This window comes from Thamnophis elegans, chromosome 12 (assembly GCF_009769535.1).
Source record: "Thamnophis elegans isolate rThaEle1 chromosome 12, rThaEle1.pri, whole genome shotgun sequence".
Classification (NCBI taxonomy): domain Eukaryota; kingdom Metazoa; phylum Chordata; class Lepidosauria; order Squamata; family Colubridae; genus Thamnophis; species Thamnophis elegans.
Genome location: NC_045552.1, coordinates 60,583,877 through 60,611,336, shown reverse-complemented (window position 1 = coordinate 60,611,336; position 27,460 = coordinate 60,583,877). Strand labels below are relative to the sequence as shown.

The 27,460-nt window shown below is 48.6% G+C and overlaps 1 protein-coding gene across 1 annotated transcript; it reads right to left on the bottom strand.

Annotated features, from left to right (window-relative positions):
* Positions 1-1,051: 1,051 nt before the first annotated feature.
* Positions 1,052-25,807, bottom strand: LOC116516013 (LON peptidase N-terminal domain and RING finger protein 3-like). The gene is made up of 10 exons (XM_032228359.1): positions 25,089-25,807; positions 18,844-18,962; positions 12,057-12,258; positions 11,474-11,567; positions 10,404-10,518; positions 8,950-9,071; positions 7,396-7,554; positions 6,197-6,359; positions 4,391-4,540; positions 1,052-2,058 (listed from the first exon to the last, which is right to left on the bottom strand). Exons 1-10 carry the CDS (start codon positions 25,792-25,794, stop codon positions 1,900-1,902), a joined length of 1,989 nt encoding a protein of 662 aa, XP_032084250.1. The 5' UTR covers positions 25,795-25,807; the 3' UTR covers positions 1,052-1,899.
* Positions 25,808-27,460: the final 1,653 nt, after the last annotated feature.

Sequence of the window (27,460 nt, the reverse complement as noted above, 5' to 3'; positions counted from 1 at the left end):
TTCCAGACAAATGGTTGTTCAATCTCTTCTTAAGCCCCTCCTCCCAGTTTTTAAGATGGAGCGCCCATAACTCCTGGTGGCAAGCAGTTCCACTGGGTAAATGTCCACAGTGTCAAGAAATTTCTCAATTCCAGGTTGCTTCATTTCCACCCACTGCTCCTTCTCCTGCCTTCTGGTCCGCTGGAGAATAGGTGGAAACCCCCACTTCTTTTGTGGCAGCCCCTCAAATCCTGGAATCCTGCTCCTAGGTCACCCCTAGTCCTTCTTTCCATTAAACTGTAGTGTATTGTTAGACATCAATAATCTCTTTTGTGGCTCACCAGCAGAGGGCAGAGAAAACTTTTATAGAGAGAGCTGCCAGAAGTGGATTTAAAATCCTTCCCCGACGCGTGCCGGATGTACTTTGGGGCCCTAATCCAAGATCCCTGCATTAAAGCAGAAATCTTACTTAGCACTTTTCGGGAACGGAGGCCGCACAGCCTCGCAACTTACTCTTGGTGTTAAAGTCTTTCTCCTTGGAAGCAGTTCTCTCGGGGCATGAATGGCAGAAAAGCCACTATCTGTAGTCTAAGAACTAGCAGGGATGAAGGGTGCAGGGGGATAAAACAATACAGAGCTGTTTCAGGGCAGAGCTTTTCAAACTTTTAACATGGGTGGATATTTATAATGTTCTGTTTGGGTTTTATTTATATCTGTTTGCAAAGGGAGAGGGAAAAATATCTGGAAAATGCACTTGGAGCAAAATAAGGCTCGTGGTGGTTTTGTGTGAAACCAAGGGCCTGCAGGGACCAGGCGAGGCGGGAAGGGAAGGGCTGATTGCCGGGGATGCACTCACTTCCGCTCACATTTCTGCGGTCAGTAGTCAAGACAAGCTGGATGGGTGGGTGGGAGGTATCGCAGTGGTTGTAACTTCAAAACCGGGTCATAAGCAGCTTTTGGTGGAGCAACTTATCTTCAAACCATCGCTAAAGTGACTGTAACCACAACTAGATGTTGTGCGCACACACACACAAACACACAGACAGCTCAGAAATCTAAAAGCACTCAGGAATAATCATTAAATGCAATAGGATTTACTTTGGAGTAAACACCCAGAGGTTCTCGCAGTTACAACTGGAACAAAAAACAACCTGTGCAAAACCAAAATTCAAGCAGAGACATCTGCGACCAAAATTATACAGTTATTCCTGAATCCTTAAGAAAAGCAATTGCTAAATAATTCAGACTTTGTAAAAGACTGTCAGGTTAGTCTGTGGTAGCAAGAAAAAAAAAGTCAGGAAGAATCCATTTGACCGGCAAATTTTTAAAATTAAAAAGACAAAGCTTTTAGGAAATATATATTCTCCAGCAAAGGGGCTGCTCGGTTCCTCCTGATTTGTGAATATTTTAAGCTTCACATTAACTGGATTCGTTTTAATGCAATGGTTCCAGATAAAGATTAAATTAAATAATAATTCTCAATTTAAAAGGACACTGTGACGAATAAACACACGTCTACTTTGTCAAATTCTATCACAATATATAGACAGGGGCCTCCGTGGCCCATAGAACTCCCTGGGATTTCCGAAGGAAACCTTGCTTGGCATTGCCCTCCTGATGTCTCCTGTCAGACACTGAGCACTGAGTTTCTGCTTTGCAGACCAAGATGGGAGCAGTTGGAAGATTATTGCAGCTTAGAGAAAGGGGGATTTTTTTCCCTTTTCTTTTTTCCATTCAAGAGGTGGGAAGAGCTTTGAGACCTGAGAATTTAAGGCCCTCCGTAAAGTTCGTTTTTGCCTTCGGGCACAATCAGTGGGAAGGAGAGTGTGTGTGTGTGTGTGTGTGTGTGTGTGAGAGAGAGAGAGAGAGAGAGAGAGAGAGAGAGAAGGCCTCGGATTGCAAGGGCATTTACACCCCCCTTCACTTCGTCTGAGTGAGGAAGAGAAAGGTTAAAATGCTCCGGATGCCTTTAAGACGCGCCTTCAAGGAGGTCATCGCTAGGAAGGGAAGCTGGGCTTTGTTCTCCAGAGGAAGGACGGCCAAGATCCACCAGCACCAGGCAGGACCATCGGGGCTCACCTGTAATGAAAAAAAGGTACACCTGCTTCAAACCTGTAGGACAGGGGTGTCAAAAATTAAGGCCTGCAATGGGGGCTGCAATGTGGCCCCGTCTACACCAGGGGTGGGATTCAGCCACTTTACACCGGTGGCTGCAAGGACTGGCTGGCCCCGCCCACCCCCCACCCCTCCCCTGAGTCTCCCAGCGGCCAGTTCATCACGCCAGGTAACTGCCCAGGTGGAGGCTCTGGGAGGGCGAAAAACAGGCCGCCCGGACGTCCGGAAATGGGCCTGCTTCTCGCCTTTGGAACACGGGGGAGGCCGTTTTTGTCCTCCCGGAGGCTCAGAGAAACCCTCCAGAGCCTGAGGAGGATGAAAAATGCACCTACCCGAAGTACCGAAAGTCCAGATATGGGCCTGTTTCCGGCCTCTGAAGCCCGGGGAGCCTGTTTATGCCCTTCCGGAGGCTCGAGGAAAACCTCCGGAGCCAGGGGGGTAAAAACCTCCGGAGCCAGGGGGGTGCAAGAGACCGAGTAGGCCATGCCCTCCATGGCCATACCCACCTAGCATTCGGGCAGAGAACAGGTTGCTAACATTTTTCAATCCCACCTCTGGTCTACTCAGTGCAAAGAAGAAATATGCCAGCAATTTGTGGAGTGGCATCAAGCTGCCCAAGCCCACCCAGTTGGCCACATCCATCCTGCCCCCGAGGTCAACCACAGCTCTGATGCGGCCCTCAATAAAATTGAGTTTGATGCTCCTGCGGGTAGGAGATGACTCGGCTGGGGCAGGAGGAGGGTCAAAAGTGTCATCAGTCACGAGTCCCTGTGCGTCCCCACGAGATCCACGTCCAGCCCACCTTGAATTTCTTCCTTATCCCCTGCTCATTCCCCTTGACTTTTAGTTGGACAGATTCTTGTAGTGAGCTTAAGCTTTCGGTACATCTTGATACTTGTTGGAACCGCCTTGAATCTCCCGATTTCCCAGCCCTGTGGTATATGCATTACTTGCCACCAGTGGTGCTTAATTTACAACTATTTGCTTAGCAACCGTTCAAAATTACTACGACGCTGAAATAGTGATTTACAAACATTGCAGCATTCCCCAAGCGATCGAAATAAAGGCAATTGGCAACCAGCGTGTATCTACAATGGGTTGCATTGTCATGAGGCCACGTGATCAGCAATTCATTCCGACAAGCGGAGTCAATGGGGGAAGCTGGATTCTATTAACAGCAGCATGATTCACTTAACAACCAGGGGGGGAAAGGTCATATAATTGTGCACTTAATCATCATCTTGTTTACCAATGGAAATTTCAGTTGTGGTTGTTGGTCGTGGACAACGATTCCTAACACTCTACCCGGCACAGAGGACATCCTGACTAGGATAAGGTTGGCTTTGCAAAGCTTCTTGTTGCGGCCTCTTGGCCACCGGCCCCTCCAGCAGCCGAGTCAGAGGAGGAGGAGGAGGAGGAGGAGGCAGCGTGGGAGTCCAGGGTCAGCATCAAGGCAACCTGAGAGCTCCGAGGGGGGGAAGAGGGAGTGGAGCTGGCAGAGAGAGAGGAGGGGGGGCAGAGGCAGAGCCTGGACTGTCCGTCAGCCCTCAGAGGGAGAGTCAACCGCTCCCAGGTCTGTAGGTGGCTGATGAGGAAGAGGAGGAAAAGCTGGGCCCGGTGCCTGACACGCGGATGCGCAGAAGGCAGAGAGGAGAGGAGAGCAGTGGAAATCTATGGGCCGGTCCTCGGGACGGAAGAGCCACTGCTGCTAGCAAAGCCCCACCCGAGCTCTGGGGATAAACAGCAGGAGGCGGAGATGAATAGATGTGGCAGAGAACTACTCAGCCCCCTGCCAGAAGGACTTGTTATCCTGGGGTGAGAGAGAAACTTTTTGCTGCGGCTGCCTGTGCTCCTAATAAAGGAATCTTTGGGTTCACTTCAGAAGGTTTGTCGTGTTTGGGGAGCTGGGTCAGAACCAGGGGTGAGTTTCTCGCCCCGTTCCAACCGGTTCGGTTGGAACGGGGCTGGCGGCATCCTCGCGCGCGTGTGTGGCGCGTGCGTGCACGTGTGCGACGCATGCATGCGTACTAGTGTCTGTGCGATGCTCCAGCTGCTCCTGGAGGATTGCGCAGGCGCTGTATGCGTCCTGCGCATGCGTGGAAGCGCAGAACTCGTCAAAACCGGGTAAGGAGTGCGCGTGGGCGCGCGGGTGGGCCCTTCGCCGTTCCCGGAAGTTACTTACTTCCGGGTTCGCCGACCAACCGGTTCGCAGGGACCGCCGCGAACCGGTTGAAACCCACCCCTGGTCAGAACACTCAGGAGTGAGCAGAGTTAATTCTCTGCTTGCTCATCGTACCTGTGGGTCTGGTTCTTTAACAGGCATTGGACCGAAATGATGGATAATGCGTACTCTGAGTGAAGATTTCAGAGTGTTGAACCAGGTGCGGGCCTGATCGTACACGGCACTGTGGAGGATCGTCAAGTATTCAGAGGCCTCTCCCTGGACCTGAAACGGGCACAGAAGAGAGCAAAAGTTTAGGCTGGAGCTGGAGATACAGGGGAAGGAAGGGAAATAATTTTTCCCCAGACATGTTTAGGATAATAACGATAGGAAAATGATGGTTGGCCAGGACTCTGCTGCCCAACCTCCCAGGGTTATTGCTCCCTCCCCCAAAGTAAATCTCTCTCTACGGAAACGTCTGCGTATGTCCCAGCATAACTCTGGAACGCCTCAAGCAATTTCAACCAACCTTGGTACACAGATGACTTACTCTCTGGAAAGAAATACTGTGGGGGTAAGACACCCCTAACACCCCCTCTCGGGCGTTCTGTTAAGATGCAGCCTGTTGTACCTTAAAATGGCTTCTACTGTACTACTGTAAAATAGACTCTACTGTAGAGCGCAGTGGAGTTGCCATGGTATCAGCTTCACAATACTCCACAAGGGGGCTCCCTCAGGTAAGGGGGAAAATCCAACGTTAGAAATTACGTTTGGTCTGGACATTTTCCCCCTATAAATAAACACCCGGGCAATGCCGGGTTATCGGCTAGTAAATTTAAAAACAACACATGTAGTCCTTGACTTCCAACAGTTCACTTAGTGACCGTTTAAAAGTTACAATGTGGCACTGAAAAAAGGGCATTCAGGATTGTTTTTCCACAGTGATGATCTTTGCAGCATTCCCATGGTCACGGGATCAAAATTCAGACGCTTGGCAACTGACTTATACTTATGACGGTTGCAGCGCCCCAGGGGTCAGACGCTTGGCAACTGGGTTACATTTAGGACCGATGGCTGTGTGTCACGTGACCCCCCTCTGGTGACCTTCTGACCGGCAGAATGGATGGGGGAAGGCAGATCCTCTTAGAAAGCCCAGTTACTAACAACTCACCAACTGCAGGGGATTCACTTAAGAGCCACAGGAAGAAAATTCGTAAAATGGAGACAAGAGTTGGCAGACAAATGAAAAACAGAAATGTTGGGCTCAATTGTGGCCCTAAGTTGATCCCGGATTGACAAAAAACCAAAAAGCCTTTGGAGTATGTGTGTGTGCGCGCATGTGCCTCTTACAACTATATTAGACAGGTGACCTTCTCCCCCCCTTCTGTTATGGCCGCCAGCGGATCTGGCAGCAGATTCGGACAGTGAGGAGGAACCTGGGCCAGTCCTGGAGTCTGGGGAAGGCTCTGAGGAGGGCTCTGCGTTGGAGGCAGAGGGGGGGCCAGGGCCAGGGCCATGTGCCAGCCATCAGCTGCCTTCGGAGACAGACATCAGTGAGGTAGAAGAACACAGTGTGCGCATATTTAGAGTGGCCAGACAAAAGGACCAGCTAAAGAACAGGGGTCGACTTGGGAGGAAGGCCACAGGTGGATGGTGAATGGCCCCTCCCATAGGGAACAAAGGGGGAGCAAAAGGGGAGTGGAGTTTGCAGGAGACAATGAGTTCATTCCTGGATTCTTGCCAAGTATTGAGGCCTCTGAAAGATATCGGCCTGGCCACGCTCCAAGCCTAACGAAGGTCAGTAATTGTGAACTGTCTTGAAAGAAGGTGGGGAAGACTTTGCAGGAGAGGAATTCACTGTAAACTAAATAAAAAGGGTTTATTGGGATGAGGACTCGGCTTCGTGCTGCTGGGTGAGAACACCTTCTACCTTTGACCCACCTTCTTGTCTTCAATGTACTCGATATCCGCTGTGTTGTAGCCGTCACACTTGCTGTGTTGTAGGACCTTAAACCGCCTCTTGCCGATGCTATCCACCACGGAGCGCCCGTCGGTGAAGACCTCCACGTTCCTTATCTCTAGGATGCATCCGTAATCTGCGAACCTGTTTGCCAGAAGAGTGGAAGCCAAGAGAAGAGGATGAATCCGAGATCTGCACGCGGCTCCCATGAAGCCCCACACCTCACTGCCTCGGGCATCAAGTGCTAGCTGAAGAAAAGCCGCAACCGGCTAAGTTAGGTGTGAGCTCTCCAATTATCTGTCTTTATGAGAGGGATGACGACCCTCATGGAGGGAGGAGGAGGAGGAGGAGCACTGTGGGATTCATGGTGCTCTCTGAGCTTGCTTATTTTCTGGCAGACATTTCATGACCAAACTATGTAACATCATCAGTGCTAGAAGGGAGTGGAGTTTGTGGGAGGAGGAGGAGGAGGCAGAGTAGTAATAGTATTACTTAATTAAATCTCTACCTGGAGAAACCAGGAGATGGTGAGTTCTAGTTCTGCCCTAGGCATTGAAGGCAGCTGGGCAACTTAGGGCCAATCACCATGAATTTTATTCCCACCTTAGCTATGGAAACCAGCTGGGTGACTTTGGGCCAGTCATTCTCGCTCACCCCAACCCACCTCACAGAGTTATTGTTGTGGGGAAAAATAGGAGAAAGAACGAAGGTATGTTAGAAAGGTTTGCAGCTTTGCGATACTTGTAAAAATAATAAAGGCGGATTATAAATAAATAAAATCTTAGGGACTTTTCAAAAATGTCAATATTGGGAGGGTGAGTAATTTCACTTATAATTTTCCAGTCCTTCTCCTACTATTTGAATTTAATTTGAATGCTACATCGCTTAGTTAACCGGAAATATGAATTCAGTTTTCTTCTCTTTGAAGAATGATGTTGGAAAATGGCCGGCTAGGTTGGGAGGAGTCAGGCGAGGGTCTAGCTGGGAATCATTGTGTAGTCACAAATGGCAGAAGCTTGACCTCCCTGAGATGCAGGAAGACTTAATTGGCCATTAATGTGGAGAGATTCTTGCATACAAAGTTAGTGACTACCATTATTCCCAAGGGGCTCCTGTTGCAACCTGGCCCTGAAACTGAATCACGTGGCCTCAGTTCTGATGTTCATCATATGCTACTTACCCTTTGACGGGATCTCTAATGCACATCCCAAACTGCCTGGTGCCCGTCTCCATACATCTCCGAACCATCAGTCGGTAGCAGGGCTCAAAGATGTGCAGAGGGCAAGGAACGGTGGGGTAGGCCATTGTGCAGACAAAGATGGGGACATTCTTATTCAAGCTGCAGTGAGAAACTTTGTATGAAACAAGTACCACGCTTGCTTGCTTGCAAGATAACTCATAAAGGATTAAATGCTTATGCATTTGCAGTTTTGTCACACTCTTCCATAAGTAGATTTCCCCCCCTTCAAATTGCACAGCATTATGTTTTCTCTGTGGCTGTGAAAGTTGGACCATTAGGAAGGCTTAGCGCCAAAGAATGGAGGCCTTTGATCTCTGGTGCTGGAGAAGAAGACTCCTGCATTGAGTCCCTTGGACTGCAAGGCCATCCAACCGGTCAGTCCTAGAGGAGATCAACCCTGGCTGCTCTTTAGAAGGCCAGATCCTGAAGAGGAAACTCAAAGACTTTGTTCCACCTAATGAGAAGGAAGAAGGACTCCCTGGAGAAGAGCCTCATGCTGGGAAGGATGGAGGGCAAAAGAAGAAGAAGGGGACGGCAGAGAAGGAGGTGGCTGGATGGAGACACAGAAGCAGTCGGTGTGAGCTTAAATGGACCCCAGAGGATGGCAGCGGACAGGAAGGCCTGGAGGAACGTTGTCCAGGGGGTCACGATGGATCGGACACGACTTCGCAACTAACAACAACATTTCCTCTAGATCAGTATACCCCAACCTTTGTCATTTTAAGATGTCTGGATTTCAACTGCCAGAATTCCCCAGCCAGCCTGCTTTTTTTACCCTGTTTCCCTGAAAATAAGACCTTCCCAGATAATAAGCCCAATCGGGCTTTTGAGCCCATGAGCTAAAATAAGTCCTCCCCAAAAATAAACCCTCCCTGAAAATATTGCAACACAGCAGCAGCCATGAAGTGACCATACTCGCCGCTTCCTACATCTCAAAAATAATAAGACCTCCCCAAAAATAAGGCCAAGTGCTCATTTTGGTGGTCAAAAGAAAATAAGACCCTGTCTTATTGTCAGGGAAACACGGCAGTATCATGGAGAATCTGATGAAGTCCACAACCCTCTTTAAAAAAAAAACAAACCACTAAATGCATAATATAAAATGGTGATACTAAAGTTGTAATGTTCCCCCCAAATTTAAATGTCCATTGAGCCTCAGAGGGTTTATGGGCCCCACTCCATGTCAATACCAACCCCCAACCTCTTCCTTGAAAGATAACTTATCAGTTTGGGCGGGTTGAAGTCCACACTTCTGAAAGTCACCAAGGTTGAGAAACTCTATTTTAAGAGCTTCAGATACCAGAAGGTCCCGTCCGCACGCAGCTACCTAGCCCGAAGCAGAATATTGAAAGCAGGAATCATTCGAAACGCCTTTTATCACCCAAACTATTTTTAACCTAGTCCTGCAGCCACAAAAGGATGTCAACTCCAGCTGAGCTGCCAAATAATTTGTTTCCTCATGATTGCAGGACAGAGAAAACTGGGGTGACCTACTTGGAAAATTCAGCCATCTCTTCTTCATTAAGCTTTTTTCTTTCGGCGAGTTCCGCTGGAAGGTACTTGGCGATCAATTCCTCCATCAACACCGTCTTGCAAAGTTTCTTCATGGCCAGGCACTGGGTGAGAAAGAGAGACCGTTCAGAAACCTCGGGAGGGAAGGTGACACAGGAGCCACCACCCAGAAGGCAATTTTTGGTGGTTCCATCCTTATTCACCTGGACGGGCTAATGCCATGATGGCAAACCTGTGGCACTCAGAGCCATTTCTGAGGGCCTGCGAGGCTTTGCCCTGTCAGCTCCAGCATGCGTGCGTGTGCTAGCCAGCTGACTTTCAGCTGTTTTTTGCCCTCCGGAGGCTACCCTGAAGCCTCCCAACAAAACCTCCCAACGCGCAAACCGGAACTTTGGGAATGGACTTCCGGTTTGGGCGTTGGGCTGTTTTTCACCCTCCGAAGGCTTCAAAAAGCCTCCTTGAAGCCTCTGGAAGGAGAAAAACGGCCCAACGGGCAACTCGGAAGTCTGTTCCCGAATTTCCAGTTTGCGTGTTGGGCCGTTTTTCGCCCTCCCCAGGCTCCTAGAAAGCCTCTGGAGGGCAAAAAAACGGACCTACGAGGCCCACTGAAAGTCAGAAAACAGGCTGTTTGCGGCCTCCGGAGTTGGCGGGGGAGACCGTTTTCACCCTTCCCAGGCTCCAAGAAAGCCATGTGTGCATGTGTGGGGCAGCAAAGGGGTTCACGCATACATGTGCAGGGGGCACAGCGTGGGGAAGCACTAAATTATGGGGGTGAGCACGCGAGTGCGTGCGATTGCAAGTGTTGCCGAAGCGCCGCTCACCCACTGGCCCCCACCCTACGACCTTTGCCTCCTTGCAGCAAACAGCAAACAGCCTGGTTAGCTTCAGCACAGCCTGATTTCACACAAGCAACATTGGTGGTTGGACTGGCCTCCCGGAACACCACCGATCACTGTTCCAGGAGGTGGGGATCACCACCGCCTGTCGCTGCCCATTGCCGCTGCTGCCTATCGCCGCCTCCACGCAACCCGTTTTTGGGCTCCGCGCACCCCATTTTCTGCCCGTTACAGGTAGCAGGGATCACTCCTGCTTGGAACAGGGCAAAAATGGGGTGCATGGAGGTGGCGATAGGCGGCAGTGATGATGGGTGCTGGTGATCCCTCCCAGACTAGAACAGCTGATCAGCGGTATTCTGGGAGGCAGCTCCAACTGCCAATCAGCTGCTTGTGCTAAATTAGGCTGTGCTGAAGCTGACCAGCCGTTTGCTGCGAGGAGGCAAATTTCTGGGAGGCAGATTTTTTTTTTTTCTTGTGCCAAACAGGCTGTGTTGAAATTGAAACGGGCTGTTTGCTGCAAGGAGGCAAAGGCAGATTTTTTCCCCCCTTGTTTTCTTCCCCAAAAGCTAGGCGCGTCTTATAGTCTGAAAAATACGGTACCTCTAAGAGGCTGTCTTTGCACAAGGGGCACTCTGGGTTGTGATCCAGGCATCGTTCAAGGCATCTTAGGCAAAAGGTGTGTCCACACGGCGTGGTGACAGGTTCATAGAAGAGCCTATGGGGGAGAAAGGCAAATCTCAGAAGTCAGAAGAAATCACAATTTCAAACACGCGAAGACACGAAAGCACGACATCTGACCTCAGGCCAACAAAAGCATTGTGGTAGATGAGCTTGGTCAAGCCGGTCAAGGCTTCCGGTGGACCACAACACTCTTCTCCGGGATAAGTTAAATCCACTCTCCTGGTTTTCCAGGTCTCCCTCTCCATTGGTAATTTGGGGTGGTTCTTCCCTTGAAATTATTTCTGTGACCTTGTGCTTCTCTCTTTGTTGTGAGGGTACAACGCCCTTTGTCTTAGGAGGACGGGAGGATGCATTTACCCGAATACAGGTGGGTTCCGGCCGTTAACGGAGCCTGCCAAATAGGGTCCCTAACGCAGGTGATCACGTGGCTAAGCTGGCTTTATGACTTCTGGGGGGATGGTTACACAAAAGCCCCCGGGGGTTAAATGAGATCCGTTGTACACTGCGTGTTTATTAAACAGGCAATCGGCTGACTCCGCAAACCACTTAGAGAGGCCCGTAAACTCTGACTCTGGGCTGCTCACGAGAGTAAAAATGGTGGCGTGTTTGTGACGGAAATGTCATCAATCACAGACATGTGACTGTGGGACGCTGCAAACAGTGATAAATGCAAGCTGGTTGCAGAGAGCTCAAAATGCAGTTATGTAACTGCAGGTGTGTGTTTGTCTCTGGTTTTTGTGGTTTAAGGCAGGACTAGAACTCACTACCTTACAGATTCTAGCCTGCTGCCTCAGCCACGAGAGCAAACTTTCAAATCACAACCGTCGATTCTGCTCAGAGGGACTAGAAGACCTCCAAGCTGCCTTCCAACTTATTTGTTGCAAAAAACCTGAAGACGATGCAACCAAAATGCTTCGGGTGTGGTCTCTTCTTAGAACTGGACTAATGCTTTTGAACTGGCCTATCCATGGAAAAAACACACCAGATACCTCATGCACAGGGAACACTCCATGTCAGATGGATCCACACCATCAAAGGCGATGCAGTTTTCAGCATTGGGTTCTTCTTGCTTATCGCTTTCATCTACCAGAAAGGAGCGAAGGAGAAGGAAGAGAGAGAGAGAGGAGGAGAGAGAAGGGAGAGAGAAGAGAGAAACGGAAGGAGAGAGAAAGAGAGGAGAGAGGAGAGAGGAGAGAGACCGAGACCAGTGCGATTGTTAGGGAAAAAAAATAGGTAAACTTCATCCCCCCCCCCCCACTGAGATGTCTACATTGCAAATGTGCAACCATTCTAATGCACATTTGGTGCTTCAGGGCAACAGTGGTACACTTGCCAATTGAACATTAAATTCATTGAACTTCAGCAAACTGAAGAAGGTTCTTGGATGAGAAGCCAAACATTTCCAAGGATAAAGGAAACCCCCCAAAGTCCAGTTGCCTTTTGGAAGAAAGGATCTTTGGGACAACTGTCCCAACTGGATGATGATGCAGAATCTCCATAGATTTTCCTGGTCTGATTGACACCTGGTGATCTGACCCTTGCCGAGTGTGATTGCTTGTTAACACAGCTTACCCATTTTCGCTATTTTGGGGGGCAGATCCGAAACCGCAGCCACTTCAGCCTGGCGTTTATTCTTTTGGGGCGTCTCTTGCTCAGCAACGGTCTCCCCGGGCGAGGAGGCATCTCTGCTTCCTTCCTGGCTAGGGAGAGGTTTTTCTGAGTTGTCACAGTTGGTCACATTCTGGTCTTCACAGGTTTCCTTGTCCATGTCAACCTGCGGCAAAAAGAAGGGATCGCCCGGGATCTGTTTTTGAGACTTCTCTGGGCAACATTTGTCCTCCAGATGCCACCAGGCGAGACCACGATGGCCTGTCATCTCACCTGACTAACATTAGGTAAAGGTTCCTGTTACACATCTGTGCTAGTCGTTCCCGACTCTAGGGGGCGGTGCTCATCTCTGTTTCAAAGCCGAAGAGCCAGCACTGTCCGAAGACGTCTCCGGGGTCATGTGGCCGGCATGACTCAATGCTGAAGGCGCACGGAACGCTGTTCCCTTCCCACCAAAGGTGGTTCCTATTTTACTACTTGCATTTTTTTACATGCTTTCGAACTGCTAGGTTGGCAGAAGCTGGGACAAGTCACGGGAGCTCACTCCGTTACGTGGTGCTAGGGATTTGAACCGCCAAACTGCCCGCCTTTCTGATTGACAAGCTCAGCGTCTTAGCCACTGAGCCAATGCGCCCTTGACTAACATTACCCACCAGAGTTTACATGAGTTTATGGAATCACAAACCAGCTGCTCTTTTTCAGTGTTGGACAAATGCTGACCCATTTTCATTAAAAGGAAAAGAAAAAAGAAAACAGGCCTTTCCTGCAACGGCCATTAAGCAAAGCAATAGTCGTTAAGCAAGCTCATAGTTCACCATGGGCCGTATTTGCCGGAAATCAGAAGTAAAGACAGGTTTCTGGCAAAGACGCCATAAATCCAAAAGTACCCATACAGCCTGGGAGAAACCAGCCTTAAGAGCAGGAAGTGTGAGAGGGATCTTGGAGTCTTAGTGGACAACCAGCTGAATAGGAGCCAGGTGTGTGTAGCAGCAGCAGAAGCCCAAAAAGCCAACGCAACCCTAAACTGCGTTAACAGAGGGATACAATCAAGACTAAGGGAGGTACTGATGCAACTCTATAAAGCCTTAGTGAGGCCACACCTAGAATCCTGCGTCCAGTTTTAGTCACCACACTATCAAAAAGATGTTGAGCCTCTGGAAAGAGCGGAGAGAAGAGCAACCAAGAGGATGAGGGGACTGGAGGATGAAACAAATGATGAACTGGAACTAGGCATGGCTACTCTAGTGAAGAGAAGGAAGACATGATACCAGTATTCCAGTACTTGAGGGGCTGTAAGGGAGAGGAGGGGGTCAAGATATTTTCCAAAGGCCAGACAGGGAATGATGGATGGAAATGGAGCAAGGGGAGATTCAACCTAGAAATAAGGAGGAATTTCCTGACAGTGAGAGGAATCAACCCATGGAACAGAAGTTGCCTTCATCACTGGAAGCTTTCGAGGAAAGATCGGACTGCCATCGGTCAGAAATGGTGTAGGGTCTCCTGCCTGTGCAGGGGGTTGGACTAGATGACCTACAAGATCCCTTGCAACTCTGTTATTCTGTATCTGGTTATGCAATTGTGGGGTGCTGCAAAACACCATAAATGGTGCCTGGTTGCCAAGCACTCATATGCAGTCATGTGACCACATTGGGGGAGGGGAATGCCACCACCTTGCAACTTGAAGGTTGCAAGTCCCTTGATGGATGTCTAGTGTCATTTAGAATTGTCACTAAGGGAGGAGTCGTAAATTGAGGATTATCTGTAATCTGATTACATCTTCATCATCTTCCTTTAATGACCCCATAATCCCTTTCGTGGCACAGTCCGGGCAAATGAATGGATCTGAGTGTTTACTGGCCAGCTGCCCTTCCTGTCGCCAATGCGGAGTTTTGTTCAGCAGATAAATTCTCATTGTGCCCAGAAAGAAAGAAATATCCGCCTCCACCTAGGATCGAACTCACAGCCTCCTGATTTGTGAGGCGAGAGCTCCACTTCTAGGCCACTGCACCACAATCTGATTACACGTTGACTCTCTTAAAATATCTAATATTCCTACATGCAGGCCAAAGGTTTTTGCGATCAGCCAGCTTTGATCTTAGAGCATCCTGCGATGCAGGTTAAGCCAAGCCACCATTGTGACTCAGTGCCAGGGGATGTTCACAAGGTCAGAGCGGGGCCTCCAAACCGAATGTTTTCTTAACCAACAGATCCGCCAAACCAGTCCCAGATTTCATCCTCTGGCACCGAGCACGATTGTATGTTTTGGCATCCCAACGCATCCCTGCCTGTCAGGCGGAGGTAAGAGACAATTACAAAGGTATGAAAATCATAGGTTAGTTGTCTCTGGCTTTTACGAAGTACAAAATTCCAAGCTCCTTGGTAACACACAGCCTGGAAAACGCTGACCTCAGAAGAGAGACCTCCTGAAATGCAACTTCCTTTTGTGGCAGTCCAGGAAAAAGGAGGGAGAAAGCTGGAACAGTCTTCTTCAAAATGAAAAAGGTCTTCTGCAGTCATCACATAAGCCTAAGAGTGGAAAACAGATGATTGTCACATGTTACATCTTTTCTATCCTGCTCTACGGAGGGGAGAGTTGGATCTCTGACAGAAAGCCAGCTGCCAGGGGAACTGGAGCCGAGTCGGACAGTGAGGAGGTTGGGGAGAGCATGGGCCAGTCCTGGAGTCTGGGGAAGGCTCGCACGAGGGCTCTGCATCGGAGGAAGAGACGGGGCCAAGGCCGCCTGGCAGTTATCAGCTGCCTTCAGAGCTAGACAGCAGTGAGGCAGAGGAACAGCTGGAGCCTGTTCCCAGTGTGCGCATGCGCAGAGCTGCCAGAAGAAAAGAACAGCTCAGAAATCAGGGTGGACTTGGGAGTAAAGTCACAGGTGGAAGGTGATTGGCCCCTCCCGTAGGGAATAAAAGAGGAGCGAAAGGGGAGGGGGCTTTTGCAGGAAACAATTCATTGGTTCGTTAGATTCGTTTCAGGAGTGTGAAGATCTGTCCATGAATCTCGGGGACTCTGTGCCCAATCTTTCCTTGCACTGAGCTGCGCTTGGAAAATATTTGCGTGGCAGCTTTCTAAGATAGATAAGGTCTGTGGTCATAAATATTCCTTTGAAGGACTGTTTGCCAGGCCTTGGCTGAATGTGAATGAGAGGAATTCACATTAGTTTAATAAAAGGGGTTTTGCTTCGTGCTTTTTGGGGAAGCCGAGGTCAGAACAAAGAGACCAGAAGCCTTTGAAATGGGGATTGACAGGCGGCTGATACATAGAAGCTGGGTTGACAAAGTCAGAAAGGAGGAGGGGATAAGCCCCCTGGGAAAGCCAAGGGAAATCATCAGAACCATAAAAAAAAGCTAAAGTTAGAACGTTTTGGACCTGTGATGTGACACCCCGAAAAACACGGCATCCGTCACTTAATCCGCCAGGGAAAGATTGGAAGTAAATGAGGTCCAGGCAGAAGAAGAACATCAGGGCTTCAAAACCTAAGGGACCGGTTTGGACAAAACTCAGCAGCACTTTTTCATGCGGCTGTTGACAAAAATAGGATTGCCAATATTATTGCTAAAGTCTGATGATGGATATGAGAGGAGGAGGAGGAGGAGGAGGAGGAGGAGGAGGAGAAGACGACGAAGAAGTACAACAGCAAAAACAAGGAGGAGAAGAAGAAGAGGAAGAAGGAGAACAAGAAGAGGAGAACAAGAAGGAGAAGGTGGAGAACAAGAAAAAGAACAAGAACAACAAGAACAACAACAATAACAAGGAGTAAAACAAGAAGAAGGAAGAGAAGGAGGAGAAGAACAAGAAGAAAAACAACAAGAACAAGAACAAGGAGGAGGAGGGGAACAAGAAGAAGAGGAACAAAAAGGAGGAGGAGGAAGAGAAGAAGAAGAAGAAATAGGAGACCCAGAAAATGGTGGTGGAGGAGGAAAAGAAAGAGGAGGTGGGGAACAACAAGAAGAGGAGGAACAAAAAGGAGGAGGAGGAAGAGAAGAAGAAGAAATAGGAGACCCAGAAAAAGGTGGTGGAGCAGGAAAAGAAGAAAGAGGAGACCGAGGAGGAGGAGGAGAAGAACAAGAAGAAGGAAAATGGTCATTACAAAAATATTAATTTTTTTGAGTGGAAAGGAAGAGTAACCTCAAAGCGGCTGGCATCACAATTGCTTGGCATGGTATCTTAAATCTGGTCTGGGGTCTCCCAATTAACAGACCCAAGGTGGTCTCTGTCTATGCTCAACAACTGAAAGTAGTTCCCTAATTCCTTTTTTATGAAAGCCTAACTTTATTTTCAACCTTTATCCTTTATCTCAGGGGGAAAGAGCAACAGCTGAATTCTGCAGCTTTGTTATCTGACGAGGCCAAGGAGACGTACTACTGCTTGTCTCCAAGTCCCTTGCGCTGTTGTGGCTTCACACCCGGCACACGGGCGGCAAAACCACAAGGTTGCATAAGTCTGTCTCTCTTGCCGATAACATGCCTCCTCTTCTTCCTTCTGTTTTCGCAAAATGACTCGGTAGAAATCTCTTTACAAAAACTGGAGATTATAATCTTGGAAAGAGGTCCGGATTTATTTTCCATCTTTATTATTTTTTTAAGGTAGTGAGTACACTTAGTAGTCCTTCTTCGTATTTTCCCCACAACCACCACCTTGTGATGCTATAGGGCAGGTGTCCCCAACCTTTCGAACCTCAGGGACCACTAAATCCATAATTTTAAGTCCCGCAGACCACTAATATGATCTAATGACCGGCTGGGTGGGCGTGGCCAACTCGATGTCACTCACGTTGAGAGGCGCCTCACCACTCTACTTGCCATGCCTCACCTGCCCACCTGGACTCCTGAGGGCGCCAACAGGAGGCAGTTGCTGGAGCAACTGGACTAGGGAAGGAAACATCTCTATTATGAAAGTTTACTATCAGTCTGAGCCAGCAAAACGTGGATTTCAAAAATGAATGTATCAGATTTGGAAGGTGAACCACACGGATTGTGATATCAGTGAACAAAGGCTAATGGACCAACGACGTGTAATTCTAAGCCACGAATTTTTCACTACAGCAGAATTAATAAGAATTGAAGAGAAAGCAACTAATGGTCTGAGGATACCAACAAAGAAGAATAACATCAAGAATGATTTGCAGACTCAAAAGCAAACTGAGGAAGAAAGGGAGGAAGAGGATGGTGAAATGGATGAAGATAAAGAACAAGGAAGCACTGAAGAACAAACACCAACAGATACTGCTCAATTAGCTGAGAAACAAACCAGCTGATGTATGCAGCAGCCTTCATAACCACCAAAGAATTGGGTTTGAAAATACAAAAGAACCAAAGAGGCAAGAAGAGGAAGCCTAAATGGAAAATTCGGTTGGAATTGAAGTTCAAAAAATTTCGTGGAGACTTGAAGAACCTAAGGCAAGGTCAGCTAAAGAACAAGCAGGTCAAAAGCAGCCTGGAAGCAAGATACGATTTGGAGAATAAAGAGATTGCGATAGTAATTGAAGAGCTGAAGCAGAGGGTTGTTACCGTTGCTGAAAAGATTAAAAGATATGAAAACCGAGTAACTCAATTCAAGGAAAACTCACAGTTCAGAGCAAATCAGCACCAGTTTTATAAGAGCTTAGAAAGTGGAGATGGAGTAACAACAAATGAAAAGCCTGATAAAGAGAAAGCTCGGAAATTCTGGAAGAATTTGTGGGAAAACAACAAGCAGCACAACAGAAATGCAAAATGGATCAAACAGATTAAGGATTCTATTAAAGCGCATAAAATGGAAGATGTGAAAATAACAAAAGAAAATGGAGCAAAGACAGTCAAGAAAAGTGAAGAACTGGAGTGCACCTGGACCAGATGAGCTACGTGGCCTCTGGTTAAAGGCACTTACAAGTGTGCACAAAAGATTGACACCCCAAATGAAGCAGATCTTAAAAACACCTGAAAATGATGAATGGATGACAACTGGAAGGACATTTTTGATCCAAAAAGGAAAGGATCCTGGAAACTACCGGCCAACCACCTCTTTGCCAACAACATACAAGCTCCTTACTGGTATCATTGCAAACCAAATTTATGGATACTTGGAAAGAAATAACTTGCTTCCTGTAGAACAGAAAGGATGCTGCAAAAATTCATGAGGAACAAAGGACCAACTGCTGATTGACAAACTAATCCTAAAGAATTCAAAGAAAAGACGAACCAACCTGTTCAAGGCTTGGATAGACTATAAGAAAGCATTTGATTCAGTTCCCCATAGCTGGATCAAGAAATGCCTGAAAATCTTTGGCATCAGCAGCAATATACAAAAATTCATGGAAACTTCAATGAACCTCTGGAAAACAAAGCTTATAGCTAATGAAGAAGTACTGGGTGAAGCTGAAATTAAATGAGGCATTTTCCAGGGCGATTCCCTTTCACCCCGACAGTACAGTAGAAGCCATTTTAAGGCAGTACAGGCTGTATATTAACAGATTCCCCCCCCCTCACAGTATTTGTTTCCAGAGAGTAAGTCATTTAGCTAGCCACACCCTTACTGGTTTAGGGTTAGGGTTTCGGACGTGGCCCTGAAAAAACAGAGCAAAAGAGCACATCGTCACCGTGTGGACAGCGGACGCAAAACCAGCATGGCGGGAGATGAGAATCAATTAGAGGTTTAGTGCTCCAAGCGACGTAAATACTTCTCTGCTTTCTCAACAGCATCAGAATACAAAAACACCCCATGATGTATGGCTCCGGCAACTTTTTGGAGTTTAAAACTCACCTTTAGCCAATAAGGCTGGAGTTCACAGGCCATTTTTACATCCCGTAACGCTTCCTCGTAGCATTTCAAAGTAGAATTGATTTGCGACCGGTTGCAATACAGCAAATGATCAGACGGAGCTGTAAAACAGTGGTAAACATCGACTTAAATTGATGGATAAACCTATTTATTTAAAATGGACGCCTAACATCAAAAACGTCATCAAAAAAGTACAACAAAGAATGTTTTTCCTGCGCCAACTCAGAAAACTCAAATTTCCCAAAGAGCTGCTGATACAAAAAGAGGACCGTGAAAATATTTACAGACAAACACCCCCCCCGCCCCCCCCCCCCCCCCCCCCCCCCCCCCCCCCCCCCGGGCATCCTGGACACAAATTGTTTCAACTCCCACCCTCTAAAACACTATAGGGCTCTGCACACCCGACCAACTAGACACAAGGGCCGTTTTTCCCCAAATGCCGTCACTCTGCTCAACAAATAATCCCCACAATACTGTCAAATTATTTACCAAGACTGTATTACTATTACTATTATTCTTCTCATCCTTCCTAATACCTATCTCTTCCCACTTATGACTGTAACTATGTTGCTTGTATCTTTACAATCGATATTGTTTCCTAGTATGATTTGATTGCTTATTAGTAACCTATGGCGATCACTAAGTGTTGTATCTTATGATTCTTGATGAATGTATTTTTTTTTTCTTTATGTGAACTGAGAGCTTATGCATCAAAGACAAATTCCTTGTGTGTCCAAACCCACTTGGCCGATAAAGAATTCTATTCTATTCTACTCCTCTTATTCGTTCTCGCTCAGGGCTATTCCACATTTTGGGCTTCCAGGGAATATATCCTTAAAGGAAATATTCAGGAAAAAATTTTTCCCTGAAGATTTAAAATTGTAAAAAAGTTTTTTTAAATGAACCAGAGAAATGCTTGCTGGCTTTATTCTCCCTCTCCACTCCACCCTGGTGTTCCTCTAAGGGACTGCTGTTCTAAGCCATCCCGTTTCTCTTATATAAGCACTTTGAGGGTTGCATAAATGTGTGAAATGCCAAAGCAAAACAGCACCATAACAATCCCGGAAGCCAGAAGGGGGTGGGGGTGGGGGGAGAGAAAGAAAGAGACAGACAAAAAAGGAAAGCAATGTTGCAACTGCTACACAAAAAAGGGGGGGGGGAAAAACATCGTAAAACTCTTTGTGCATACCTAAGTTTCACACACAGACAAAAATGCCAAACTGTCCGAATTTTCACGTTGTCCAATTTTTTTGGATGCTTTCCAAGTGTCAGGGAAATTCAAAGTTGGTGTTTGCTGGAAAGCACCCTGTTTTTTTTAAAAACCCAGATATTCTCTGATTTTTACAATTTTCTTGCTACCATTAAAAGACCCCCCCCCCCAACTCAGCTGGACGGTCCCGGCTGAGGTTGGAAACCCGAAAGCAACGGACAGAGGAGGTCATTTCTGACCGTTTCCGCAAGGGTAGCCATCTTAGATTGCCGCAGTACAGCCAGAGTGAATGGTAGATGCTCAAGCCAGAAAGCTTCGGTCACAAGTGAGAAATCTCACAACAGAGAGGGATGGTGGGTTTGAAAAGCTGCGCCAAGACCCCCCTCCCCAATTCGATTTGTGGTCCTGTGGTTTTCATTGTAGGTCTATTCCTGGCCGGAGAAGATGGGAATGAAAGACAGCAATGCAGTGTGACAAGCTCCAGTAATTCTCTTTTAAAGTACCATTAACATTTGTGTGTCTGGATATTTTTTCCCCCCATCCTTTGCAGGATTATGATCGGAAACTTCGGAAACGAAATGGCTCACTCACTAAAATCTTTGGGGCCCCTCTGCCATTTTTTACAACCTAGACCAGGGCAAACACTTCTGTTGCTAAGTGAGAAACAGGTAACACTTGCCCTGTTTCGAATAAGCCACAGTCCTTAAATGAGTCACAGTCATTAAACGAATCTGGCTTCCCCAACGGCTTGTTAGAAAGTCGAAAAAGGGGATCCCAGAACCCACCACCCCAGGTGACACTGCAACTGCCATGAATTGTGAGTCAGCCTCCAAATATAAATCGCACAACTGTGGGAATGCTTCCATGGTCGTAAGTGTGAAAAATAGTCATAAGTCATTTTATTTTTCAATGCTGTTGTAACTTCGGTCACTAAGCGAACTCTTTGTTAAGTCAAGGGCGGCCTGCATTTAACGCCACAATCTGGCACAACCGATCTTAAAAACCCTCCTTTTATCTGTTGATCCAATAGACCAGTGGTCCCCAACCTTTTTATCGCCGCGGACCAGTCAGCCTTTGATAATTTTACCGTGGCCCGCTGAGCGCGCGCAGGGGTGGGGGGGCGTTGTTCGCGGTTTCGGTGGAATACGTCGATGACCAGCGCTAGTAGCATAGCCTTGCGCAGGCGCAGTTCAGTATGGCTAGCGTAGATAGCGTAGCACAAACTGCGCCTACGCAAGGCTACGCTACTAGCGCTGTCTACGCTAGCCCTACGTAGCTGCGCAGGCGCTCTTAGGTTTTTTTCAGGAATCGGCCAGCACTGAAGCGCTGAAAAGGAATGAGAAGGGCGGCGTTGGACACAGGGGGGCGGTGGGCCGCTGGTGACGTCAGAGTGCCACCAGCGGTCCAGTAACACCCCTTGTGCCAGTTAGCCCTAATTTGCATACAGAAAGAAACTATGGCCCCCGGCCGCTGCAGCGATCATGGCCCCCGGCCGCTGCGCGGCCCGGTGCCAGGTACTCCACGGCCCGGCACCGGTCCGCGGACCGGGGGTTGGGGATCACTGCAATAGACAGTAAATCCCACAAGGGAGAATATTTGCAGGTTGAAACAAGGGGTCCTTGTGCTCTCTGAGCTTGGTGAGATTTTTTGGGGTGGGGGTGCGGTTAGAGGTTTGGGTAGTCAAACGTTTGCAAGAAGGGAATGGATAGGTTAAGGTGAAAGATAAAGGATAAAGAAGATGCAAAATATTTTTTTAACATGGGATTTGTTCTATCCATGATTAGATATTAGAAGTAGAAATTAGAAGCTGGACTAATGCCAATATGCAGAAGTAAATATTATTATTATGCATTAGAAAATTGATTCAGACGATACACTATTTACTAAGCACTTACGTATGTAAAAGAAAAATCTGTATATATGTAAAGAGGAATCTTTATATCATGTATGTATGTATGTATGTATGTATGTTCCCCTCATGCTTCTTGTTCCATACTCTAGGGGGTGGTGCTCATCTCTGTTTCAAAGCCAAAGAGCCAGCGCTGTCCGAAGACGTCTCCATGGTCATATGGCTGGCATGATTCAATGCCGAAGGCGCATGGAACGCTGTTCCCTTCCCACCAAAGGTGGTTCCTATTTTTTCTACTTGCATTTTTTACCTGCTTTCGAACTGCTAGGCTGGCAGAAGCTGGGACGAGTCACGGGGGCTCACTCAGTTACATGATGCTAGGGATTCGAACCGCTGAACTGCCCACCTTTCTGATCAACCAGCTCAGTGTCTTAGCCACCTAGCCACACACAGACTTCTGCGAGAAACCCACCAAGCTCAGAAAGCAACCAAAGATTTCCGATCCGCCAGTTGAAAGCACGAGTGGGGCAGGTTGGGGAAAATGTGCCAACTGGAGAAGAAACAGCTGGCCAGCCAGAGACCTTGGAGGAAGGAATCAACAACAGGTTGTAGGACACGGGGCAGAGTGACCTGCTTTTGATGTTTGAGGTCTCAAGGTCTTCTCTTCTTCCCCCATCCCTAGTTATACAACTGTTAACGAGGGGGCAAGACACTCGGTCCAAGCCAGCTTATGCAACCAGCTGTCCTCCTGACCTATTTGGGGTTCGGATTTAAAGAGAACAGACTGCAATTCAACTCTGGGCAAAGAAAAACCCATTTCACAGATGTGGGGAATTAGTAGCACCAGCCTCCTCCTGCTGGTGCCAGACACTAACAAGATGCATTGATTTGCTCACACCTACAGTACGTGACACGGAATCATGGCTTATTGGGAAGAATAGAACAGAACAACAGAGTTGGGGGGGGACCTTGGAGGTCTTCTAATCCAACCCCCTGCTTAGGCAGGAAACCCTATACCACTTCAGAGAAATTGTTCTCCAACTTAAAAACTTCCAGTGTTGGAGCATTTACAACTTCTGGAGGCCAGTTGTTCCATTTATTGTTCTCATCGTCAGGAAATTTCTCCTTAGTTCTAGGTTGCTTCTGAGGTCATTGGTTTGAACCCAGGATCGTGGAGGTTTATCGCCGGTGTTTCTCCGGTGCTCCATTCGAAAGAGCAGTGTGAGACCTGAGAAACCTGAGTGGAAATCTCCCTTCCAAAGAAGCTTTCCTACAAAGTCCAGCCCCAGAAATCACCACTAAAAGTTGGGAGAGCGTCTTCTCCACTTTTGGGAGCTCAGGACTGTCTGCATTCAGGTATTTGAAGCCGGCCAATGATCCAGTGACTGTTTCTATGGCAAGTTTTGGATGGTATATTCTGCATTTAAGCCTTGAATGGAGGCCTTCTAGAAAACCTGGGCTAATCTGAATTATGGTTTCTATTCTGCACCATTGGCCCGAAGGATATAGGGTTTCCTGCTTGAGCAGGGGATTGAACCAGATGACCTCCAAGGTCCTTTCCAAATCTGTTATTTTGTGTTAATAATATCCTCTTGGTTGTTATCTTGCTGTTGTTCTGGGTGCAAGGCAGAGAATATGAATTGCACAAGGAAGATAAGTCAAAAGATGTTTGAGGAATGCTTGTTAAACTCAATCAAGAGCCGCAGGTCAAACCCGGATCTGGGGAAGTGGAATCAAACCTCTGTGAAGACCATGGTTGGTTTGTTGGCCTGTTTTTGGGGGGACAAACTCTGCAATCTATGCATTCATAATAAATAACGTTTTTTGGCTTTTACACTGATTAGGAGTAGCATAAATTATCAGTTTAGGGGAAAATTTCTCCCGACGTTATTACCTTCACACAGTTTACTGAGGTTTCAGCCAAGCCTGTTGTGTAACCTATCTTATCTACTTAGGGTTCATGCAAACTCACAATGTTGGGCTAACGGAATAAGCCAGCCTACTATCATGGGTTGCCAATGCAGGTAAGAGTTGGTATGGCATACAATGGTTGTCTGAATGTTACTTCCCTGCAGAGCGCAGGAAGGGCCTGGCGGTTAAAAGAATAAAATTCACAGAGCAAGTGGGTCCTTTTGATGAAAGACAGAAAAACACTTGCAATAAAGGTGAATCCGAAGGAAAGTAAGGGGGGTGGGAGGCAAGGAAAGAGGAAAATGGAAAGGGGAGGAAGGGGAAAAGGGAAATAGCTGAGCAACTGAATAATTCTATGGAAGGTTGCCAACTTTTTTCTTTTTAGAAATTAGGCAGGGATGCCTCAGACTGTGGCTCAGAGTGGCGCCAATCAAGAGACACAGCATTGCCTCCCATCAGTTCAACCCCGATTCTTACAAAAAGGAAAGTTAACCAAAGTTAACAAACAGGCAGCGGCAAGCCATGGCTACTCTTTTAAAAACCGACTGAGCAAAGCAGGCGGATTCCACCACCTAAAAACCCAGACAAAAAAAGCTGTTCGCAGCTGTTGCTCAGGGAAGCCCCTGCTTCCCCTGTTGAATTTCTGCCTGCCGGCAAAGGGCAGGAAAACAGAGACAGGGTTAAAAATCGCAAGCGGCTCCTTTTCTCCCCAGCTCAGAGGAGACCAAACAGTTACGGAAGGCTCCGAGATGAAGTTTTAAAGAAGAGATTAGACCACCGTTTGTCTGAACCGGTCTAGGGGTCTGCTGCCAGAGCAGGAGGGGTTGGACTAGAAGACCTCCAAGGTCCCTTCCAACTCTGTTGTTCTTATTCAAACAGGAAGGAAAGTCACGGGGTAAATAGGGGAACAGGTTAACCCAGGTGGGGTGAAGGCTTCACCTCCCCACTCCATTACCCGTCTGAAACGACATAGGATCTCCTGTCTGAGTAGGGGGTTCGACTAGAAGACCTCCAAGGTCGCTTTCAACTCTGTTCTGCATTCAAAGGAGGAGGAAAGTTAACCCGGGTTTGTTGAAGGCTTCCCCCCCCCCACCCCCGTCCAGTCATTCACCCACCCGGGAACTCATTCCCACCCGCCTCAAACGCCTTTTCCCTCCGCTTCCGAGTCAACGTCTGGCGGGCGATCCGCGTCACGTGTGAACGCCCCTCTTGAGCCCGTCCCGCACGCGGAGAGGCCCCCCGCGCAAAGCCACTCACCCAAGCGGAGGGCTTGGTCGTACTTCTCCAGCGCCGCTTGCAGCCGCCCTTCCTTGCACAACAGGTTCCCTTCGTGGCGGAGCCGCGCCGCTCGCACCTGCCGGGGGAAGCCCTTGGCCAACAGGTGGCCCAGGATGACGTTGACTCGCAGCCGGGACTGGACGATGCGGGCGCCGGGACAGAGGCTGCAGACGGCCTGCGGGCTCGGGTGGGCGGTGGCCGGAGTGGCCCCGCGGCGTCGCAAGAGCGCTCCGCCCGCCCGCCGCCGCCGCTCGGCGCACACTCGGCAGAAGGTGTGGCCGCACAGCAGCGAGACCGGGTCGCAGAGAAAGCCGCCGCACTGGCCGCAGCCCCAGACGCCCCACGGGCTCTGCCCGCCCGCCGCCGCCGCCGCCCGGGCTCCGCTCCCCACCAGGCGCCGCTTCAAGCGCTCCACCAATCCGCGCAGCGCCGGGAACCGGTGCAGCATCGCGGCCGCCGCCGTAGGAAGAGGCGAAGGCGGGCGAGAGGTCAGCTCAACCACGCCGCCGCCGCCGCCGCCGCTTCGGCCAGCCCGGGAGCTCCGGCCCCGGCGGGTGCGGAGCTGCGGCAGGCGGCCGTCGGGGTTCCGGCGGCGGCGGCGGCGGCTGCTTGTGCCGCGGGGCGCCCCCGTGACCGGAGCTGCCGCCGTTGCTGCTGCTGCTGCTGCTGCGGAACCGCGTCCCATCCCGCCCAGCTGCTCTCACGCCCCCCTCTAGGCCGCCCACCCCGCGCGGGCCCGGCTTATATAAAGCAGGACGGGCGCTGATTGGCTGGCGGGCTCCGGACGGCGGCGCGGGATTGGACGGCGGCGCCGACGCCGAGGAACTGGTTACAAAACCGGACGCTTTGCCTTTTGTAACAGGCGCTTCTGCTGCGCGCGGCGGGGTCCCGCGGGGGGGGGGGAGTTCTCCGTCGATGGGGAAGAGGAGGGGGAAAGTGTTGCCTGTGAAAAAGACCCAATTCCCCCTTCTCCCCCCCCCCAGGGCTGGTTGCGACCCTGAGTGGTCACTAAACAAACGGTTGTAAGTTGAGGAGGGGTGGGGGGGGGCTCCATCGATGGGGAAGAGGAGGGGGAAAGTGTTGCCTGTGAAAAAGTCCCAATTCCCCCTTCTCCCCCCCCCCAGGGCTGGTTGCGACCCTGAGTGGTCACTAAACAAACGGTTGTAAGTTGAGGAGGGGTGGGGGGAGTTCTCCGTCGATGGGGAAGAGGAGGGGGAAAGTGTTGCCTGTGAAAAAGTCCCAATTCCCCCTTCCCCCCCCCCAGGGCTGGTTGCGACCCTGAGTGGTCACTAAACAAACGGTTGTAAGTTGAGGAGGGGTGGGGGGGGGGCTCCATCGATGGGGAAGAGGAGGGGAAAAAGACCCAAGTCACTTTTTTTCCCAGGGCCAGATTGTGACTCTGAGTGGTCACTAAACGAATTTCGTGTTTGCATTTATGACAGCCGCAGTGTCCGAGGCTCATGCGATCCTCTTTGGCCACCGTCTGACCAGCAAAGTCAATAGGGAAGCCAGATTTGCTTAGGACTGTGCTACTTACTTAACAACTGCCGATTCATTTAATAACGGTGGCAAGAAAAGTGGTTAAAATGGGGCAAACCTCACTTAAACAATGTTTCACTTAGCAACAGAAATTTGGGGCTCAATTGTGATTGTAAATTGAGGACTATCTGTACTACAGTAGTGGCTGAAATTGTAGAAACCTTTTGGGAAACGAATGCAGTATTTTTGACGTTTGATGGCTAATTACGCCCCCTCCCCCTTTTTAGTAATACCATAAAATTATATATCAATGGAAAGATAATTTAATCAAGAATGTAATGCAATACCTTTCATGAAGAATTTGCTATTAGAACAGCAGTTGTAAAGAAGGAAAGTGAAACCCGTAGAAAAAAACGAGACATACAAAAATTATCACCAGGTCAGTTAATACTTACCTTTAACGTGAATTATGGTCTTACAACGTCTTCACCCATGGAGTCTTTTAGTTTTGCAGTTGTTATAATGTGAAACCAATATTGAATGATTGTTTCTATTCACTGGGTTTGATTGCTGGCTATAACTTTTCATAGAATACAGATAATTGAACAAACTTTGTTGCATTACATTCTTGATTAAATTATCTTTCCATTTATATATAATTTTATGGTACTAATCCAAAACCAAAGTGGGCTATTGGCCATCACACCTCAAAAAAATAAAACTTTTCCCAAAAGGTTTCCACAATTTTGGCCACCACGATAGGTAGCCGGGCACGCGCTGACATCACAAAGCAGGAAAAACGGCCCTTAAAAACTTTTGTTTCCACCTTGGCAAACTTGAAGATGTGTGGACTTCAACCCCCAGAATTCCCC

What these genes read in the sequence shown, in the direction of transcription:
- LOC116516013 (XM_032228359.1), bottom strand. Translation starts at nt 25,794, where the DNA reads ATGGGACGCGGTTCCGCAGCAGCAGCAGCAGCAGCAACGGCGGCAGCT. An exon ending in GAGATGGCTGAATTTTCCAA is followed by an intron (nt 7,555 to 8,949) that starts GTAGGTCACCCC and finishes TTCTCACTGCAG; the next exon opens with CTTGAATAAGAATGTCCCCA. An exon ending in TTAAAGAACCAGACCCACAG is followed by an intron (nt 2,059 to 4,390) that starts GTACGATGAGCA and finishes TTTTCATTACAG; the next exon opens with GTGAGCCCCGATGGTCCTGC.